Source organism: Vigna unguiculata, chromosome 5 (assembly GCF_004118075.2).
Source record: "Vigna unguiculata cultivar IT97K-499-35 chromosome 5, ASM411807v1, whole genome shotgun sequence".
Classification (NCBI taxonomy): domain Eukaryota; kingdom Viridiplantae; phylum Streptophyta; class Magnoliopsida; order Fabales; family Fabaceae; genus Vigna; species Vigna unguiculata.
This window is the reverse complement of record NC_040283.1, coordinates 13,660,770-13,682,330: the sequence shown is the minus strand read 5'-3', so window position 1 is coordinate 13,682,330 and position 21,561 is coordinate 13,660,770. Positions and strand designations below refer to the sequence as shown.

Sequence of the window (21,561 nt, the reverse complement as noted above, 5' to 3'; positions counted from 1 at the left end):
TAATAACCGTATCTTACAAAAATCAAATCTTACTCTTGTAATGTAGCATATAACATGCAAAACTAAACCCAATTTTAGAATATAATTTATTAACATAGAAGATATTTTTCATTTTAGTAGTAAAATATTGAAGGACACAGAATTTGCACGCTTTCCAAAGAGTGTTTGGAGAAGAAACAGTGAACCAAACTTTTAATATTAATTCTGCCTAAATATCCGGTGACTGCCCGAAACCTTTATACGCGTATGGTCAAGCTGCCCGAAATCTGATCGGGCAGGTCCAAACTCCAAGAAGACTCCAACACTTAGATTATTATCTATCACCCTCAGAGTCGAACCAGACACACTTCCACGTCACCACCGTGGGAGGCGGCGCGTGGGGCGGTTTCCGGCCACCTCTCTCCGCGCGAAGTGGTGATCGAGGAAATGGGTCAGAGGCTGAGTTGCGTACAGCAGCATGAGGACCATGGTTTGTTCCCTGCACTTGCTAGCGGAGAATTGGAGGTTGTTGAGACCATGGTGGAAGAAGACCCCACTGTGCTGGAACTCACCACTGGCCATGACAGGCTCTCGCCGCTGCATGTAGCTGCTGCCAATGGTCGGATCCAGGTTGTTCTCTTGGATTTGAATGCTGTTGTCTGCTTCTGTTGCTGTGTCTTTTTATGTGTTTTGATCATGGTGCTGTTTTTGCTTTTGGAGCAGGTTCTTTCCATGTTGTTGGACAGGTCTTCCAATGTTGACATATTGAATCGCCTGAAGCAGGTGCTGTGTTTATCTGTAACTGCAATTCAACTCTTAAGCTTTTAAGATAAACATTATGGACATTTATCAGAGAAGAAAATAAGAATTTAAAATGAGTTGAGTTTTTTAATTTCAAATATACAAAGTTTTCTCATTCAATTTCTGCAAAGGTTAAAGAGAGTACCAGTCCCTACTTTTGTGATTGTCAAACTAAAGGTTGTGCCCTTGTTTAGTTTTATTAGATACTAAAATTGTATTTCTGATTTGTTTTTCTCTGTGTGTAGACCCCGTTGATGTTGGCTGTGATGCATGGAAAGACTGGTTGTGTTGAGAAGCTTATCCATGCCGGAGCAAATGTATGTTATACTTTGTTTTGTTTTGATTTTCCAATACAATAGTTTGGGGTTGATGTAATTTTAATGTTTCAGATATTGATGTTTGATTCTATACGTCGGAGAACTTGCTTGCACTATGCTGCTTATTATGGTCATATTGATTGCCTTAAGGCTATTCTTTCTGCTGCTCATTCCACACCTGTTGCAGATTCTTGGTTAGACATACAGTTTTCTTCTCTCGTTCTCTGTTTATACACACACTAGTCATAAAGCACATACAAGCATGAATATTGATGCTTAATTCTTCGCTGGAATTTTCAGGGGATTCGCAAGATTCGTCAACATAAGAGACGGAAATGGTGCTACCCCTCTGCATCTTGCAGCTCGCCACAGACGGTCTGAATGTCTTCATGCCCTTCTTGACAATGGTGCTCTTGTTTGTGCTTCAACCGGTGGATATGGGTAATGGTCTTAGAAGTTATGCATTAGTCATTCTTGTATGAGTTTTGATGGCTTTTCATGAAGATTGATGAAAGTAACATGTGCAGTTACCCTGGAAGCACACCACTGCATATGGCTGCCCGTGGTGGTTCTTTGGACTGTGTTCGGATGTTGCTTGCTTATGGAGCAGATAGACTTCAATTAGATTCTTCTGGGTAAGTAAATTATATTTACTGTTTAAAGATCTATTATAGATGTCATTGTAGATCACCATTGAAAATATGGAAAAGACTTGAAGGATCCACTCATGTTCCTTTTGAACATCTAATAAATATGATAATTTGGTTATGGCAATTATTGTGTTCCTTCTGAAATAACAATGTTGACATGTTAATGTTGATAATCTTCCATGTTTTCTACTTACAAATATCTTACTAGGATGATTATATTTGACTATAATTTGTGCTTGATGTCTATGTTGTGCGCCTAGATACTTCAAGAGAACTAAATTTTTTTTTTCCTCGGTTAATGTCAACAAAGAATTTTCTTCAGCCTCTTTTTTGTCCTTTCCGTAATTCAAAAAAAAAAAATTCTGGATTTTTTATTCATTACGAGCAAATCTATTAAGACCTGGCTTAAATACTGTTTTTCAGGAAAATACCATTTTCTGTAGCCCTGAAGCACAAGCATAAGGCATGTGCTGCCCTGCTGGATCCTTCATCAGCTGCACCACTTGTTTGGCCATCACCATTAAAGTTCATCAGTGAGCTCAGTCAAGAAGCAAAGGCCTTACTGGAGAAAGCCTTGCTTGAAGCTAACAGGGAGAGGGAAAAGGCCATACTTAAGGAGGTTCACATGCCCCCATCCCCACTGCATTCTGAGAGTGAAGACAGTAATATGGCCTCTGAGGTACAACATCTTCCTTTCTTCACTGATTTATATTAGTAGTTTTACTTCAATGCATTTTGCAGTTTACTATGGTTAAAGATTATGCTTTGGTAGAGGTACCAAGAATGTTCTTTAGGATACAATAACATTACACACTGCTATTTCATCTCTTTATTTTTTCCCTAGTAATGCTTCATTCTGAGACTCAGGATTTAGAATGCAATAGTCTCATTAGTATCTCATGTGATCAATTGTTTCTCTGGAAACATGGAATTGGAGATTTTGTCTTTAAAAGATCATAAATTATTTATTTGTTGGTTATTTTTGTTCATATAGGCCGATGATATGGAGTTATGTTGCATATGCTTTGATCAAGTGTGCACAATCGAGGTCAGACCCTGTGGCCATCAAATGTGTGCTCATTGCACCCTAGCACTATGCTGTCACAAGAAGCCTGATCCTGCTACTAACTCCCTTTCTGGACCAGCTTGTCCATTTTGCCGTGGTGCCATTATTCAATTACTTGTTGCTAAGATTAACAAGAGCTGTGATACGGAAGTGGAATCCAGCCCTATGAAGCCAAGGAGATCCAGAAAATCAAATTTCAGTGAAGGAAGCAGCAGCTTCAAGAGCTTGTCGGCCTCATTTGGAAGGATTGCTGGCCGCAATTCAGGGAAAATTACAGATGAAAAACAATGGGAGGTTTCTTGAGGCGTGATGATTGTCGGTCGTTATTTTGATTGCAAGCAGGCAGGAAATTGATGTGAGTGCTGTGGAATGGCAGCCTATATTGGGTTCTTGTATTCATTTTGTTTCAATTGTCCAAAGATCACTGAGATCATTAGTGACAATAGTTTGTAATCTGTTTGAGTTTTGATTTCTGAGATCTGATTCTTGGAGATGGAGGACAGAACGGTTGTGTATTGTTTCCCCCAAATATGAAATATAGTATGCAAGAGTTAAAGGTGAGTTTCTTTACTGCTTTAACAATGGTAAACATATATGGATTCATACACACAAGCAGGTATTTTTCTTAGTATGGAAAGACTATACCTTCATTAAATTGTGAGTGTTCATTTATTTAAGCAGAGTAGTTGGTTTCACATCATTTGAATAGTGAAACATATGATGAAAAAGTGAAAACTTGTTTTGATTAATCTAAAACATTTTTACTTTAGTCTGGAGGCATACTCAACCAGGAAGTCTTGATCACCAAACTTCATTATACTTTATTTTTCATGTGAAGTACTTTCTCATGACCTGAGATGTGATTTCCCCTTGAAATAAATGTAAAAGGACTTGACATGCTAAAAATCAGTGGTGATCCCCACCAAGATAGAAACAAACACACAAACCACTATGTAATAACTTCTTCCACACCAGAATGGTATGCAACTTCAGTAACTTATAGAGGCTTTAATAGTTTAAATTTATGGTCTGCAGCATGTATTTATTGTTGTATTGCTATCATAAAGAAGTAGAGACTATATGGGGCAAAATGGAGTACGAACAGAACATCCTAATGCCTTGAAATTTAATTACCAAGCAGGAGAATCTCCTGAAACAGATAAAAGAACTCCATGACCTCTAAATGAAATATAAATCAATAACAAGGGATCATAATATGTTCAAATATCCACACAGACAAGAGAAAACTATTAGTGTAGTGTTCCTTATCCATCACTCTTCTAGTTCACTGTTATGATCATGCTAATGTCCACCATCATCACCCAATGAAGCAGATGGCCAATGATCAATTTGGCTACCCACTAATAGTGAGGTTGAATCTTGAATAGGGGAGAAAACATTGGGTCCATAAGTCGTAGGATACTGGTTCCTTCTGTATGTACTCGCTGCTCTTCTCTCAGCTTCAAGGTAGTGACCAAGAGAGGGGGCATCATTTCCACTCACTGCATCAGTACTTAGTCTTGAACAAAGTGAAAACAACCAAGGCTTCAGCTTGTGAATTCTTTTGCTGTCCTTCGAGGGTTCCACCATTCTTCCTCTTGTTGATCTTCCTGAGAGTTCCAAGAAGCTAGAAATACCAATGAGGCTGCCAAGTGTAATGCTGTTGTCACGGAAGAATGATCCAGTGGACTATACCAAGCCATGTCAAATGAGTCAGGTAAAATGGCTTGATCATGAATACTTCTATATAAACAAGTAGAATATATGCGAAATTTCAGTTCACATTCATTCACATGATAGAAAAAAACAAAAAACAGTAATGAATGGGATGCCAAATGTGCACAGTTTTATTCCCTAAGAGACTATTTTCGAGATTTGAATCCTTAACCCGATATCATTACGTCAAAGGCTCTCTCAATCATTACTAAAGAAGCATCTATGAAAAAATGTCACTCGTACAGTCTTCTGTGTTTCGTCTGCTTTACACTATGATGGCCCCTTTCTGACACTGTTCAAGGGTGGGTGATGTTATGCATTTTAACTCTTTTTTCCCCAAACCCTCAAATAAAAGACTCAAATTTCAACAAAGCGTGCTTTAGATTGATCTCAAAATGACAAACAGTATACCAACAAAATGGCAATTAAAGTGAAATCAACGTCACTCTCTGTCAAATGGCAATTATGTGCTAGGCCATGGCATGGACCCCATTAGCGCCAAGCAATTATTTACACACTAAAGAAGCGAAGGATCCAAAAGAGACCGACAGGGAAGAAATCCGAAGCTTTATGGGCATGCTCATTACGTGGAGCTTCTTTTTCCTATTCATTTTTGTGGCTTGGACTGGTTCAAAAATTAAAAAGCTTCATCTTCGTCAGTGAAATAAACACAAAACAAAGTACATAGTCAAAAGCCAATGTTCTAACAAGCATGAAAGAGTAAAGCGTGTCAATGTTAAAACGAGCTGAATGGGCAATGGTTCAAGATCCGAAAAAGGAACGTTGCTGTGTGAAGCTGAGAAGAGCAAGAGTCACAATCAAACTTGATTAACCATTGCAGGATGTGAAACAGTCATTATTTCGTACCAAAAAAGTTACATCAAGATATATACATATACATACAAAATATTTGAGATGTCTCTATCTGTGACTACGAACACTTTTATAAATAATACCCAAAAGAATTAAAATGCTGCCATCATAGTAGCAAAAACACAAAATGAAACCACAAAAACAAAAAGCCAAAGACATGACAACATGCTAGGAAGGTCATAGCAGTTTAGGACAAAGGAACAGGTAGCAGTAAGTAGCAATGGTATCAATGAAACAAAAGGGTCGTCACAACACTATCTTGCATTGATAACTGATAATATCGATAATCAATAATAATGACAAAATACGATTTACCCTTCAATTTTGTGCCTCCTACTATTCCACAAAGAAAAACAAAATGTATCCATTATCACAAATTCAAGGACAAAAACAATCACTAAGATAAACTTTGGCTGGAAATTGAGGATCTAAAACACATTTTACCCTAACAATAATTTCTGTTCTTGAATTTCAGTTCGAGTAAAACTTCGAACCTGTGTGTCAAGATCTGAGGAAGAATCAGTTGAAGGGGTATGAGAAGCAGTGAGCACAGTACTGAAAGAGGCTGAACCAGAACCATTTCTCACCAGCCCAAGTCTAGAATTCAAGAATCTCAATCCCAAAGGCCACCCTTCTTCCTGCATCATCAGCAACAACAACCCTATCACCCTCCAAATTTGAAATTGAAAACCAAAAACTGAATCTGATGTACAAGCTGCTACAAAAAAAAAAAAAACAAAACCCTCGAAATCATTTCGAAGCACCCCACTTTATATTCTGATAACATAACATCAATATGAGTATGCAACTTATGAGTGTATTGCGTGTGTGTGAGAGAGAAGGGAAAAGGGTACCTGTTGAGCCATTACAGTGTTTTTGCTGAATGAAATGGAGGAGTAGAAGTGAATAACAACACACTGAAACAAAATACTGGGAACTATCCAAACAAGTGTCACTTCAGACAAAGAAGTATCACCTCCAGATTGTGTACCCTCTGACCAAAACACCATAAAAGAAATAAAGTAAAGTCAAAATTTACTAAGAAAGTGCAGAAACAACAAACCAGTGGCACCGACATTCAACAGAAGTAGTATAAAGTTGACATTCAACCAAAGGAGAAAAGACGAATACGTAACAAAGAGGTTCTTTGATCCAAAGTGAAGCCGTTTTGAATGGTTAATTAAGCACATTAATGTTGGCTCTGAAAGTCACACATCGGAGAGAGAAAGGGTGTGAGGTGAGAGTGACATCTTACCTCTCAGGCTTGATTGGAATTTGGGAGACTCTGCATAGAGTGTGAGAGATGGAGGCAGAACAGTTTGGTATCAGTTACAGAGTCGAGAAGAGCAAAAGATGGCAACTTGAATAGAGAGAGTGAGAAAAAAAAATTATTGAAAATAAAACCACCACTAATGAAAACAATTTTTTCTACCTAAAAAAGGCTTTGATTAAAATGTGAAAAAGAGGATTTTGTTTTGAATTTTATGGAAATGCAGTAGAAATAATAAAGAACGTGTTTTTCACATTTTTTTTTATTTCTTAATATTAACATTTGGCATAAAAAAAGTTAGGATTTAAGTATTTTTCAATTTTTTATTTCTAAAAATACTATCAATTATTATACTTATTTTTTAATTGTCATGTAACAAGGTTAATAGATGACTTGACAGTGATATTGTTAATGTAATGATGTCATGTAAGAGTCTAATGAAGTAACTAGTATTTTTTTTTTGTATAAATTATGTTTTGAATCTCCTATTAATTTATATCATGTTGAGATTTGTTCCATCAAATTTATATGAGGCAAGTGATTCAACTAGTTGTATTATTTTTAAAATACTAAAATTGTTAACAAAGTAAATATTTAATTAGAGTACAAAATTGATTAAATTTCTTATTAAGAGGTAAAGCCAAAAATCTACAATAACTTCAATACAAAATGATAGTTTTTTCATCTATATCTCTTCCGTACTTTGATTCTATTATGTGTATTGATGGTTTTGAAGAATTCAAAATTGTAAAATAACTGGACATCATTAAAGTTAAATTACAAATTCAGAAGAACTTTGGTCAATATGATAAACATGCAAATCAAGAAAGAAGGAGAGTGGTCCTTGAACCTATAGATTCACAAAACTTCATAAAAGAAAGACTTTTTATATCAAAAGAAGTTCAAACAACAACAATAAGGGAGACTGGACATTTTCAAGTTCCATGAAGAATAATAACGATGTATATGGAAAATTATTTTAATTCTTATTTTTTTTATTTATTTTTTAATGTAATTTATTATGGGTTATTGACTTTTTTAAAAAAATAATAATAATATATTAATCAATAATTTACACTAAATCACGTTAAAACATAAAGAATAAGAAACAAATAACAATCATAATATCATAACAAATTAGGCTTCTTAAAAGTTTATGATTACCATTGTCTTTCATTCTTATTATCAACAAAGTATTTGGATCATGAATTCAAAGCATTTCCTAAGTTTTTAATGGATGGATAAATACAAATAATTAACTTTGTTTTTTCTTGTCTCATTTGAGAAAGAAAAAAAAAAACTCCTTTTATTATAAATTAAGTAAAGTAAATTTCATTGAATTTTACTCGTACTTACATACTAATTATATAATTTCGAAGGTGAAAAAGGAAAAAAGACTAGCAAATTTTGAAGTTTTTTTTTCTTGCTGTTGACGTGAAGTATTGATAACATTAGATTTAATTAATTTTTAATGAAAATCATATCTTATATAATATATAATTTGTAAATAATATTATAAACAATTTTGTTAACTCCAGATAAAGTTACTAAACGTACGAAATTGAGGTCAAAATCCTAATTATAAATTTAAGAAATAAAACTATCTGTAAATGATATTATATTATGATATCAAACTCCTCATTGCATATTTAAGAGATAAAACTATCTGTAAATAAGATCTTGGCAAACTTGTTATAAACTCTTAAACATTAAAAGTCGTTATTAGTTTTTTAAAGTTAAAGGATACTCAATATAATATAACAAAATGTCTTTATATTGCAAAATGATTTTATTTTCAAAATTAATATTTTTTGAAAAAAAATAATGAGGTATAGTTTAAAATAAAATATTATAAAAATAGTTTTGCATATTCAAATATTAATATATAGTCTAATTCTATACACTTTGTATTTATTTATTTGTTAACTTCCTCTATTCATGAATGACATAAAAAAATAAACAATTATGACATAAGTTAAAGAGATAATTGTTAGAATATTTGATAAGAGATAATGCCCTTTGATAAGCAAATACGTTGCACGGTGAGCTAGTCAAAAGATTCTATTGCATTTAGTTCTAAATGATGTTTTAATGAAAACTTTAAACTTAGATACAATAAAAGTCTTGGAGAAACCTGAAAAAGTGTTATTTAGAAATGAAAATACCAAGAAAATGTAGACTCTTAACCTTAGACAGTTTGAAGTCTTGAAGAGAAGTAACTGTAAATAATATCACATTGTTGTAAAAACATAGCGATCAACAAATAGTTGAAAAAAAGTATGAGTGTTGTTTCTTTGAATGCATAATTTATTCACTTGAGGAGTCAAATCTCAAGTTAAGGTTGATAAAACTTATGAATACTCTTTAAACTCGAGAAAAAAAAATCCTTGGAAAATTTGAGAAAGCAGGACAACTTTTTATTAAGTTAGACACGACCAGAGGTCAATTACAATACAAAATGAGAAAAAAAAATTTAAAAGATTTGGAAAAGATTCAAAAGGTGAGAGAAAATTTTTAAAATTTTGGAATATGAAAAATAACCACTCAGAAAAAAAAAGTTGTTATCACAAAAGTAAGATATTATAAATATATATATATATATATATATATATATATATACTAAAAGGTTAATTAGTAATTTGGTCCTTATAAGTATTTGATTTATTTTGATCTCTATATTACTTTTGACTCAATTGAGTCTCAATATTGGTAAAATAAAATAAACATGGTCCCTTTGACATTAATATAGTTTGGAAGATGATCACTTGTCAGCCAAATAAATAGTTTAATTAGTAATTTGGTCTTAATATTTTTCTTCTAATTCAATTGAGTTCATATATTGTTTATATGGAGACAATGTAGTCTATTTTTTGTCAATCATCCTCCACGAATCTTGGAAACGAATTCAAAAGCCACAATTGGGTTTATGTGTTCATCTTTGATGATGCAATAGACAAAAATCAAGATCTTGGATTTGTGATATTGAATTTGAAGGAGACAAACTCAATGAGATTGTGTAGTTGAAGAATAAGGAGTTGGGGAAGGGAGAAAAGAGTTTGGACTCATATGTGCTTACTTCTTAACGATATGTTAATTGATTTCATAGAAGGGAACACATTTTCTCTATTTAAACAATATAAGGACTCAATTGGGTCCAAAAACATTATATGGACAAAAATGAATTAAGGTCTAAATATAAAGATCAAATTTCTTAAGTCTTTTATTAGACTGATGTATATACTTGCAACTTCCAAACCACATTAACAACATTTTAATAGAAGGGACTACATTGACTATATTTAATAAATATTTGAACTCAAACTAACTCAAAAACAAATATAGAAACCAAAACAAATCAAAGATATAATAATATAACAACTAAATTACTAACTAAGTCCACACTGGAAAAAAATTGTCACATATACTTAGTAGCAATAAAATCAAAATTATCAAAAGGAAAACCTCATTGAAACTGGAAATATTTCTCATGAACCTAAAAAGAAAGTCCAAAAAGAAAGTCCAAAACAAGAAAGTGTGTAGTTACTTGATGGTGATGAGTTACTTCATGATGGGAAAAACAACAACACACCCAAAATACTAGATAATGCAGCGGATTAATTTCTCCTAACTTGAATCTATAAGGATCAATAATAATAAAATGGCAACAATAATTATAACCAAAGAACACACCAATTTTAGTGTGGAAACCCCTCAATTCAAGGGTAAAAATCACGGGTCGTCTAGACCAAAGAAATTGCTCCACTATAATAAAAAATAGTGTATAAATGAGTCTTAACAAACTGCACAAACAAGTGCTAACATGCAGTCAAACAACAAAACATCAAATCTTGCTAATTGAAGAACAAAGTGAGAAAAATCCCTAAAATAGAACTACTGTGCAGGACCAATATCTCAAACCTGAGACCTTCGATTGACGATCCGAACGGTTATAATGAAGAATCATATGTTGCGAACCTTGGGTCAAAGTTTCAGCCCGATCCAACGGTTAACTAACTTGCAATCGTCAATTTACCAAGACTGCACAGTGTGAAAAATCTGCAGAACTTTCTCTCCTTTATCCCTTCTTCTTGGCTGCGTTTTTGGTCATTCAATGTTCTTACACTTTACTGACTTTGAAGTTCTCTCACTTACCTTAAGTGAGTCAAATGGATCTCACTAAGTATATGGACCTTAGCATAGTTGGGAGCCCAAACCCAACACTTCAACTAGAGATAAAGTTTTCCGATTAATTATATATTATTTATAATCAAGAGTTTAAAGTTAGAACTTGATCGTAAGCTAGAGAGAGATTTTGTCACTTGAACATGATATCTATTCAATTTATTCAAAATTCCTAAACCATAAACTCAAAATCAAAAACATGAATTACTGAAAGACTTACCAAATATTCAAGTTATTTTCATTTGTATAGAGGTTGTCAACTTGATAAGAAACATAATTTTTTTTCCAATTCCAACCACACAGAAAGTAAGTTAGATTAATTCACTCTATGTTTGTGTACATATTAAAATTGCTTCACTCAATGGCAATAAATATTGTATTTCCTTCATGAATCACTTTACAATAATGACTTGGGTTTACTTTATTAAATTGAAATCCAAAGTTTATTATGTTTTTAAGAAATTTATAACCCTAGTTGAAACTCAAAATATCTGTGTTTTGAAGAAACTTGAAATCGGCAATGAGGAGATTTTTCGACTAAATTTAAATAATTTTGTGATAATTTAGGAGCTGAGCACCGACTTAAAGTGAGTTATTAACTTTAACAAAATGAAGTTACAAAGAGAAAAACACTTTATTAACAAGTAATTATGTCTTGAATTCTGAGTATACCTATTTTAATATATTAAATCTTTTTACTGGTAAAAGAAAAATAAAAAGCATATGTGCAGTTTATTTTTTTAATACACACTATTAGATTTGTTACCATCTTTCAGAAAAATCAAATAAACTAGGCTACACAGTTTCGTCTTCTCTTGTATGCTACAAATTGCATCAATTTGTTTAATACTAATGAAGATCATTCCTGGAATATGACCCTAAAGCAACCAAATTTATTGAAACAAAATTTTAATTCCTAAATTCCGTACCATTAATAATTTTAAACGATTAAATTAATTCTTAGTTTTTGTAAAATGAGCATGTTTTAGCTACAATTCTTTAATAAATAGAAATCTTTATTTTTCATGTTTTCAAATTCGATGTAGTCGTATCTTTATAAACCTTAATTTGGATTAAGTTGACACCGTTAACGTGAAAGAAAAGTACAAAACTTGGGGAACGTATAAAGCTACAGTGAATTCTGGTTTTAACGTCTAAAATAAATATTTTATTTATTCGAAATATTAAATTATTCTTTTTATCTCTAGTTCTATTTTAATTTAAAGTCTTAAAGTAACGTAAAATAATTGAATTTTAAATTTAATTATAAATGTCTTTATTTATATATATCTTGAAAGGGGAAGCGGACATTAATGGATGATTTGGTTGTATATCTTGAAGGTGAGAGTAGATATTAATGTGTGATTCGATAATGATTCAATAGCAGATGAGATAATAGATCCAACAAATAACAAATTTCGTTATAGAATATAACTAATGATTTTGATACCATGTTAATAAGTAAACTTTAAGTTTAACTCAATTTTACAAAACCGATTTGTAAAATGAGATTTCTACTCACTTATATACGATAAGTTGTCTTTATCTCTATTCAATGTGGAGCTTGTAACAATATATTTGTAAATTTATTTTTCATATGTTACTAATTATTTTATTTTTTATTTAACATAGAACTTAGACGAAGATATTTGGATTTTCTAACAGGAACAAGAAATGGAAGAATACTTAGAATTACGAAATGCAACAATAAATAATGGTTAAATATATTTTTGGTCCTTTAAATTAGTGAAAATTAAAATTAGTCCATCTTCAAAACTTTGAATCAATTTAGACTTTCATTGTTAAAAATGCGTAAATTTAGGTTTTAATCAAATTTTAAGTTTATTTGATGTTTCATATGTGTTTATTAACTGCTAGTAAACAGTATAAATAATTCAAATATTATTATAAAACATGTTTGAAACGTTAAATAAATTTAACAAAATTAGGCTACAGGGACTAAATATACGCATATATAAAATTGGAGGACTAAAATTTTTAAGATGAATTAATTCCAATTTTTACTAAAAACTAAAAAACTTAAAACATATTTAATCCCGATAATCAGCCCTATACCAAAACTATTGCAAATGTTTTTTATTCATTTATTTGAGGGCATGCACTACTCAAGAGTACAAAGTGTATCAATTTCTAAAACAACAACAAGTGAAAAATGCACAGAAAGCCCCACTTTTGTATCCCAAATTATGACAGTTAAAGTTGCAATTGTCGAAAGATACGCATGGTCCAGCACAGTCTACCCATGGACTCACCGTCACAGGTTGCCCTGTAATAAACAACAAAGTTCCAAACATTTGTAAAAAACAATTCCAGATTTTCAAGAACTATGCACAATCTATGCCTACAAAAAACCACTTCAAAACTTGACATTCATATAACATTTTTCTTATATCACTCACTCTTCAATCAAAATTTGTAAGCATATACACACATTTGAAAGACAAAAAATCAGATTTTGAATTCTTACCTGATGTGAGGACCAAAGCAGAACATAAAATTCCCAGAAAAACCAGTTGAAAGATGGAGAAGACCATTTTTGAAGGTTTCTGGTATGAATTCTTTCTTCTTCTTTGTGTTGGGATGCTTTTTATATTGAAACTCTAATTTTTGTCTATTTGTAGCAATAGCACAATGATGAAGTAAAAACTAACTGAAATAAAAATTAATGATTTAGGTAATTATATATACCCCACTTGAATAAACCTATACACTCATTAAATAAAATATTTATTATTCATTTTTATATTTCTCTTGATGTATATTTTAAGGTTTTTTTTCGTTAATTGAGAAATATAATAAATTTTCTTAATTTTAATAGAACAGTTATGCAATATTTTATTCTTTTCTTTATGATCTAATCAAGTTAAAAGACATAAATTAAATTTAAGAATGAGATTTTTTTTATTTATTTATAAAATTATTTATATTAAAATATATTTTAATTTTGAAAGATCTTAAACAAATTTAAAAATAAGTCTTTTTATTAAATTTAATTAATATATATTGATACTGAAATAATTTAAATATAATTTCATAATTAATTTAATAAAATTATATTCTGAAATAATTTGAAGTTCTTTTTTTCTTAAAATACCTAAAACAAACACCTTTATTGCTTGGAGTTACGTCGACCCTTATCTAATATACATTATTTCAAAATTGAAAGAGACATAAAAGTATAATAGAAAAAAAATGACAAACGTATTCTTGAAATTCTAAAAGAAAAGATAAACTAATAATTTTTAAAGACAAAAACGTAAGAAACAGATAATTATTACTATTATTATTAAACACTATAACATTTATTACATATTTAACATTTCATAAAAAATACTTATTACAAAAATTATTGCTTTTTCTGTTGCCAGCTACAAAAGTTAATACTTTAATAAATATAAAATTTCATGCTTCAAATGTATACTAAAGTATTGACATGAACTATAGATTTTTTATGTACTGATTTTTATTATAATATTATTATTTGAGATATCATTATATATATATATATATATATATATATATATATATAATTTTATTCAATACAAATAACTAAATATAAAATGAATACATCCTATATAGCTAATGGAATCTTTTATAAGAAATTAATTAATCTAGTTAGTAAAACTAAATTCGTTATAAACTTACGTAATTTTTAAAAATTATTCCTAAAGTATATGAAACAAACTATTTTTTTTTTTGAAATAGTTTTACTAATCTTATTTATTTAAGACTTAAATATGATTTAATTTCCTACAATGTCTTTGTTTTAGTCCTCACCGTATAATTAAAATAGTAAACAATTTCTTTTTAGAATTAAAGTAACTAACTAACAATATATATATATATATATATATATATATATATATATAAACGCTTAATACAATTAAAGTATGTATTAGATATAAAAAAGATGTTACACTTTTATAGTTTATATTTAATATATATATATATAATAAAAATTAATTTTTTTATAAATAGATAGCATTTTTATATGTAGTTTTTAATTGATAAAAAAAACACGATTTCAAAATCAAAAGGAATAAAATAATTTATATTAATAAGAATAAAAGTGATTAAAATAACGGTTATAAACAATTATAAAAATGAATTCTAACCCTGTTATAGAATTAGAATTTATTTATAATACTATTTATATATTTGAAGTCATTAGTTAATTTTGACTATGATCATATAGTTTAATTTTTAATATATTAACCATTTATTATGTCTTCAAAAACAATATTGCACTTACCTTTTTAAAATAAAAAATATTTAAATATGTGTTTGGTTTATGAATATTAAATTTTGTTATCTCTAATATTTCTTTTTTAATGTTTTCATCACTGTTAAATTTTTTTATTTTATTTTATTTTAAAATCGTAACAACCCACTCTTAACATATCAAAAGTATAAAAAAGTCCTTCCATTCAGTATTTTAAAATAACAAATTTGTTTTTCAAAATATAAAAGAAAAAATTTAAGATATAAGCTCATGCATTCTCTCTGTTCATGTGAGTAACACGTAAGAGGACTCAATGACTCCATTCTTATTCTTTATAGTAGTTGAGGGGTTAACAAGAATGGTAAGAAAAACATCAAAGAAAGAATTATATCAAGGTGTTATGACAATTGAGGTTGGCCTATTGCACTTTACATATGACACTTTATTTATTTGTGAAGAAAACACAAGTAACATAATAGTTATAAAATCGATTTTAAGAATATTTGAGTTGGCGTATGGACTTAGGACTAATTTCTTTAAAAGTAAGATTGGAGGAATGGGGATTAAGATAGAAGTCGTGGATCATTCTTTAGGATGCTAAACTGTAAACACATGAAAATCTCGTTCAAGTACCTAGGTATACCAATTAGGGGAAAGGAAAATCTTTATCCTTTGCTGGGCGAGTTTGCGTAATAAAGTTAGTTATTTCAGCATTTCCTCTTTATTATTTATCATTCTTCAAAGCTCATAAAAATGTGTGTAAAGAGCTCATAAAAGCACAAAGAAACATCCTGGATCAAATGGGAAAATTTATGTAAATCTAAGGAACAAGGGGGGCTAGGTATTAGAGATATTGCAAATTTTAACAAAGTCCTTCTAGCAAAATGGAAATGGAGATTAGAGGTGGAAAATGAAAGGAAATGGAAGGAGGTTCTAGAATAAAAGTATGGATCTTGGAGGAACTTAAATGACTTTAAGATAACAAAACAACAAATCCTTATGGTGGAAAGATCTAAGGTATGTTTGTGGAAGCAGGAAACACGATGATTGGTTTGAACGCACAGTTATGTGGAGAGTAGGAGAAGGAAATAAAATTAGGTTCTGGAAGGACAAATGGGTAGGAGGAACTTCATTGTGTTCTAGATTTCCTGGATTATATGCAATTTCAAACTGTAAAGATAGCACTGTAGGGGAACTCGGGGGATGGACACATAATGAATGGGTATGGAATTTAACTTGGAGAAGAACTAGATTAGAGTGGGAAAAAAATACAAGAACATGACTTAATGCAAATCATAAATGACCAAAAGATCAAAAGAAACTGTGATGATTCCTGGATATGGTTGGAGGAAAAAGAAGGATCGTATATAGTAAGGTCTGCATACAATTGTCTGCAAGATATTATAGGTGGAAAGACGTGTTTTTAAACCTCTTTGGTCCTTAAACGTGCTTCCAAAGGCACAAATATTAGGATTGAGGGTAATGGTGGATAAGTTGGCAATTAAGACAAAGTTAGTAATCAAAGGCATACATTTAGGAAATGCCTTATGCGAGCTATGTGCAGAAAGTGAGGAGAGTATCATACATCTCTTCTTTGACCGTAAAATAAGCAAAACAGTGTGGGGGATGTGTGATCAGTGGGTTGGTGTGAATACAATGCATCATAACAAACCATGTGCTAATTTCCAACACTTTCATCTTATGCAACTAAATGAAAAATAAAATAGAAGTTGAAAAGGAATGAGGTTGGCCATTATTTGGGAAATCTGAAAGTAGACATGTCAAAGTGAGCCAACTCGACTTATACGAGTTGGCTCACCATGAGCCGGGTTGAAAATGAGTGAACCCAACCCGGCTCACTTTATAGTGAGTCAGAAATTTTGCAACCTAACTCAACTCACCACGGGTTGGTGGGTTAAGTGGATTGGCTTACCAACCCACATAAAAAAATTATTTATGTATTTATTTTTAAGTATTCATATATTTAAATAATTTTTTAAGCAATTCATGAGATGACAATCATAATAAAATCAAGAACAAATGTCTTCATCATGCTCACTGCCAATATATGATGAATTATTTCTAATAAAGTGTCCATATAGTCCAAGAAAACATGGTTAATATTACACATTTTCTGTCATGCTATTCAATAAAATATAAATAAAAAATTACACATTGTTGTCATGCTAATCTAGAAAAATTTGTCTATAAGACAATTGATTGAGTAATTTACTATAAGGATTATAGTTAAAGATGAAAGTACTAATGTATATAACTTGACAATGAAATTAATTAAACATTCAAATTATTCAAATATTATTGACCACTATTTTAGCATTTAAAAATATGAAATTGTGAACTTATATGATTAGAGATAGTAAATAATTATTAAAAAAATTTGTAAAAAAATTTTGGTGGGTTAAGTGAGTCAACCCACCCTCAACCCGACTCAAACCCGTTTAACCAGTGAGTTAAATGAGTCAGGTTGAGTTCAACCCACTTTTAAAAAAACTTAATTTTTTTCAACCTAACCCAACTCGAACCTGTGGAGATTCGGGTTGGCTCACGGGTTGAAACCCATTTTAATATCTCTATTTGGAAGCATAAAAACAGGGTTATTTTTAAGCAAAGGAAAGTAGACCCAAAAAAAATCTTTTGTATGGCACAAGTGAGTGCATGGACTTCGATGAAACATAAATTACCAAATGTAATATTTTCATATAATGATTGGTACCAATGCCAACTCAATGCTTAAAATCATTGTGATTCTATCGAGAAATTACTATTCAAGAACAAACACACACTCAATTGGAAAGCAGTTTGAAAGTGGTTTGAAAGTAGGGAAGTGAAGACTTAATTTGTAGGAAAGGAGTGTATGGGAAGGGCTGGGAAAGATATGTTTTGTTTTGCAGGGGATGAGATTGTAGTGAAGCACAAATGTTCTTTCTATCTGGAATAGACGACAGGACAATACAACTCCTCTAATGCAGGAATGGACTAGGCGACAAAGAGCATATGCAGGCATGAGGGAAAATATTGCAACAGGTTAACCAAGGGTAGACAGCAACTAGGAAAATGTCATTATGCTCATTACGTCAGCATAACATCATGTTGGAAGTGAGAGCATAATTCCATGTGACTCTATAACCTCTACATTAATCTAAAGTGACAAAGTCTGAAAAATTACTCTATTACTAATATAAGACTAACATATTAGTCTCTTTCTTAACACTTTGTTAGCATAGATATCTTTAAAATGTGTAAACCTTGTGTAAATGTACCTTGTAACTCTTTTTGTAGAAGGATTAGACCCACAGTACTCTATTTTATTTATTTAATTATTTTTTGCTGATAAAAAAAAACACAATCATAATAAATATAAAGTTAAAAGTACGTGCCAGAAACATAAAACAAGAGTAAAGTATAGTTATTCAATTTATAATAACCCTTCCATGGCTACTATAATAGATCATACATTATATTGAAAGATCCAAAATCAAGTTTGAAAGTTTTAGCTGTTCTTGTTTCATTCTAACTTTTTGAGCTCTAAAGAAGTGAAAAACAGTGGGAATCCATGTGATACGTAATTTTTCAAGAATGTATATATATTTTAATTTATCTTATCATATAATTAAATTGTAATACCTAATTAGTCAGTAATAAGTGTAAATTCCCTTCATTAATGTAGAGACCATTATACATAAACTGATTGATATTTCCATAAAACACATACCAGCCTAAATTTTATAGATGGTCTGCTCCAAACTAGGCTGGACCAATTGATTGGTCCAAAGAAAAGTAAAGAGAAGTAGATAGTGGAAAAGAATGAAAAGAAAAGAAGAAAATTCAACATTGCAACATGGGACAGAGAAGACTCCTTGATAACATCTTGGCTATGGAATTAGTGACACTTGTATTGTTATCAACATTGCAAACAAAACATAAGATTGGATGTGATAATTAACTAAAGTGTATATGGATAATGCTATAATCATAAAGTGATGAAAACTAAATGCTCTGATAATATAAAAAGTCTAAAAGAAATTATTGAGCAAGGTTTCTACACTCATTCTTCTTTAGTTTAAAGTCTGAAAAGAAAAACACAGAAAAAAACAAATAAATAAAAAAATTTAATTTTTTTAAAATAAATAAATAGAGTTATCTTACCTGACTCTAATTTTTCATATTCTTCTATTACATCCCACCGCTGAGATTGGATTAACTTAATCCTTTCGGGCAGAACCTGGCCAGCTCATTCAATAAAAAGAAATTGTATTCCATTTTGTTGCTTGCTTCTTGTATACTATCCCGGAACCGTTGGAGCTGGATTTCAAAGGTATCTTCATCCATAGTACCTAGGGTCCAAACAGATATAGTTATCATGTTCAATAATGAATTCAAAACATTCACCAATCATGAATTCAAACCCATAAAATTCACATTCAATAATCCCAACCAAAGCTAATCATAAAAAAACGAGCGTATAAATTGTACCATCTCTTCAATTCAAGCAACTCAAACATCAATCCCAGATTAATTAACAGCTTTAACATCATAAAGATCACAAACGTGGTCACAGAATCCAGCAACAGACATATATCCCAAACATACGAAAGCCATCAACAAAATTCTTCAGCATTTAACAGAACTTCGATTTCATATATCCATATGCAGATGACCATCAAGGCAAAATTCAAACATAAACCTCATCATTCTTACATTCCGGAGCCTATTTCAGTGCAAATAAACTCCAAACAGAATTAAATTAAATCCAGGAACCTCAATCATCAATCTCAAGCTAGTCAGTAGCCTCATCAAAAAATTGGTATCAACGACTCATGATAATATTCTATTAATCCCAATCACCATTTCAGCTACAGGTCCATAAATGCACAAAACAGAAACAGAGAAGAAGAGAAACGGGAGATTAACCTCAACGGTGGCAGTGACTGAGAATAGGAAGGCACAAAGCAGCGGTGGCTGCAAGCTCAAGCGGTGGTGGGGGCCGCGCTCTGATTCACGGACGATGAAGGAGACCATTCCTATTCTATATCCAGATTGTGTCATCCAATTAATGTTAAATTAGAAAAAAAAAAGGCCATTAATCATGTTTTAAAAGAAGATCTAAGGCATGGAGTTGGACATATGAACTAAAAGAAGGAACTCTTATTTTAAAAGAAAATCCAACGCACCCGAATCAAAATAACTATTATTATTATTATTATTATTTGTAGTTTAATATATTTGTAGTTTAAATACTATTTTGGTTCATTTTCTGATCAAGTTTGTTCAATTTTGTCCCTCATTTGTTAAATTATGTAAAATTTCGTTCTTTTTGTGACCTCGCTTAAATTGATAATGAAGAGTATACACGTTAGCATTGTTGACATGACTTGATATTGTTCACTTTATGAGTGGTTGTAGTCTGTTCAAATAAGTCCATATCTTAGTTAAATTTGTTCAATTTAGTCCCTATTTTAGTTAAATTTGTTCAATTTAGTCTCACATTCCATTTCATGACTCTTCACCATTGTTACTACCACCACTACCATAGCCACCTCCAACACCACCACCATCACCATTGTCGCTACCACCACCATTGCTGACATGACGCCGCTTATATGTATTCTTTAGGTATGGAATAAAGTTGTTAATTTGACTCAACCAACAAAGCTAGGCTTTGACCCATGTGGATTGGAGTCAAAAAAACCCACGGTGCCAAAAAGTCCCCAATAAAAAAAGCTCACAGGGCTAAAAAGCGGCCAAAAGCCTTGTGGGTCAGGATCAGTCCATGTACTTTCTTTTTAAACATGAAAAATATATTATTACTTTTTAAATATACTATTAAAATTTCGATTTAGGTCAGTCTTGTGGGTCCAACCCTACTCGCTTGTGGGTCCGAGCCGAACTGTCTCGGTCGTCGACATCGACTAGACTGTCTCGACAATCGGCACAGGTTGACCCATCTCGATCGTTAGCCTAGGACGTACCCGTCTTGGCCATTAGCCCATACCACACTGTCTCGGTCATCGGCATGGACCGGCCCGTCTCGGTTGTCGACACAGGGTGACCTTTCTCTGCCATGGGCCCGAGTTGGCCAGACTCGACCATTGGTCCGAATTGGCTTATCTCGACCATTAGGCAAGGTCGTCACGTTTCGGTTGTCGGCCACAATTGACTTGTCTCAATCATCAACCCGACTCAACCTTTCTCGATCCTGGGCTCGAGTTGGCCCATCTTGACCATGGACCTAGGCTAGACTGTCTCAATCATGGATAGGGCTGATCCTGGCTTGTCTCGACTTGGACCTAAACTAGCCTGTCTCAACTGTCAACCTGGCCTGACCATCTCAACCATGGACTTCAGCGAACTTGTCTCGGTCATGAGCCTGGGTCGCCAGTCTTGTTTGTGGGCTTGGATCGTACTGTCTTGGCAGTGCGCAATGTCTGTGTAACATTGTGCGA

At 31.7% G+C, this 21,561-nt stretch overlaps 2 protein-coding genes and 1 long non-coding RNA gene across 5 annotated transcripts; 1 reads left to right on the top strand and 2 right to left on the bottom strand.

The window, feature by feature from the left end:
• The first annotated feature begins 243 nt into the window (after positions 1 to 243).
• On the top strand, positions 244 to 3,379 carry LOC114184950 (putative E3 ubiquitin-protein ligase XBAT31). Its single transcript, XM_028072372.1, has 8 exons — positions 244 to 609; positions 703 to 762; positions 1,026 to 1,097; positions 1,170 to 1,291; positions 1,398 to 1,538; positions 1,625 to 1,732; positions 2,171 to 2,426; positions 2,742 to 3,379. The coding sequence occupies exons 1-8, from the start codon at positions 427 to 429 to the stop codon at positions 3,114 to 3,116; spliced, it is 1,317 nt and encodes a 438-aa protein (XP_027928173.1). The 5' UTR covers positions 244 to 426; the 3' UTR covers positions 3,117 to 3,379.
• A 441-nt stretch (positions 3,380 to 3,820) lies between these two features.
• On the bottom strand, positions 3,821 to 6,797 carry LOC114184951 (uncharacterized protein At3g17950-like). Of its 3 annotated transcripts, none has more exons than XM_028072375.1 (4): positions 6,658 to 6,797; positions 6,257 to 6,396; positions 5,897 to 6,120; positions 3,821 to 4,502 (listed from the first exon to the last, which is right to left on the bottom strand). In XM_028072375.1, the coding sequence occupies exons 3-4, from the start codon at positions 6,047 to 6,049 to the stop codon at positions 4,116 to 4,118; spliced, it is 540 nt and encodes a 179-aa protein (XP_027928176.1). In that variant the 5' UTR covers positions 6,050 to 6,120; positions 6,257 to 6,396; positions 6,658 to 6,797; the 3' UTR covers positions 3,821 to 4,115. The 3 variants fall into 3 exon arrangements, with proteins under 3 accessions (XP_027928176.1, XP_027928175.1, XP_027928174.1); XM_028072374.1 differs by having other exon boundaries at positions 5,897 to 6,117; XM_028072373.1 differs by having other exon boundaries at positions 5,897 to 6,040.
• A 6,091-nt stretch (positions 6,798 to 12,888) lies between these two features.
• LOC114184271 lies at positions 12,889 to 20,243 on the bottom strand. Its single transcript, XR_003604563.1, has 3 exons — positions 20,030 to 20,243; positions 19,265 to 19,452; positions 12,889 to 13,141 (listed from the first exon to the last, which is right to left on the bottom strand). It is a non-coding gene; the product is annotated as an uncharacterized LOC114184271 (long non-coding RNA).
• Between the last annotated feature and the right edge of the window lie 1,318 nt (positions 20,244 to 21,561).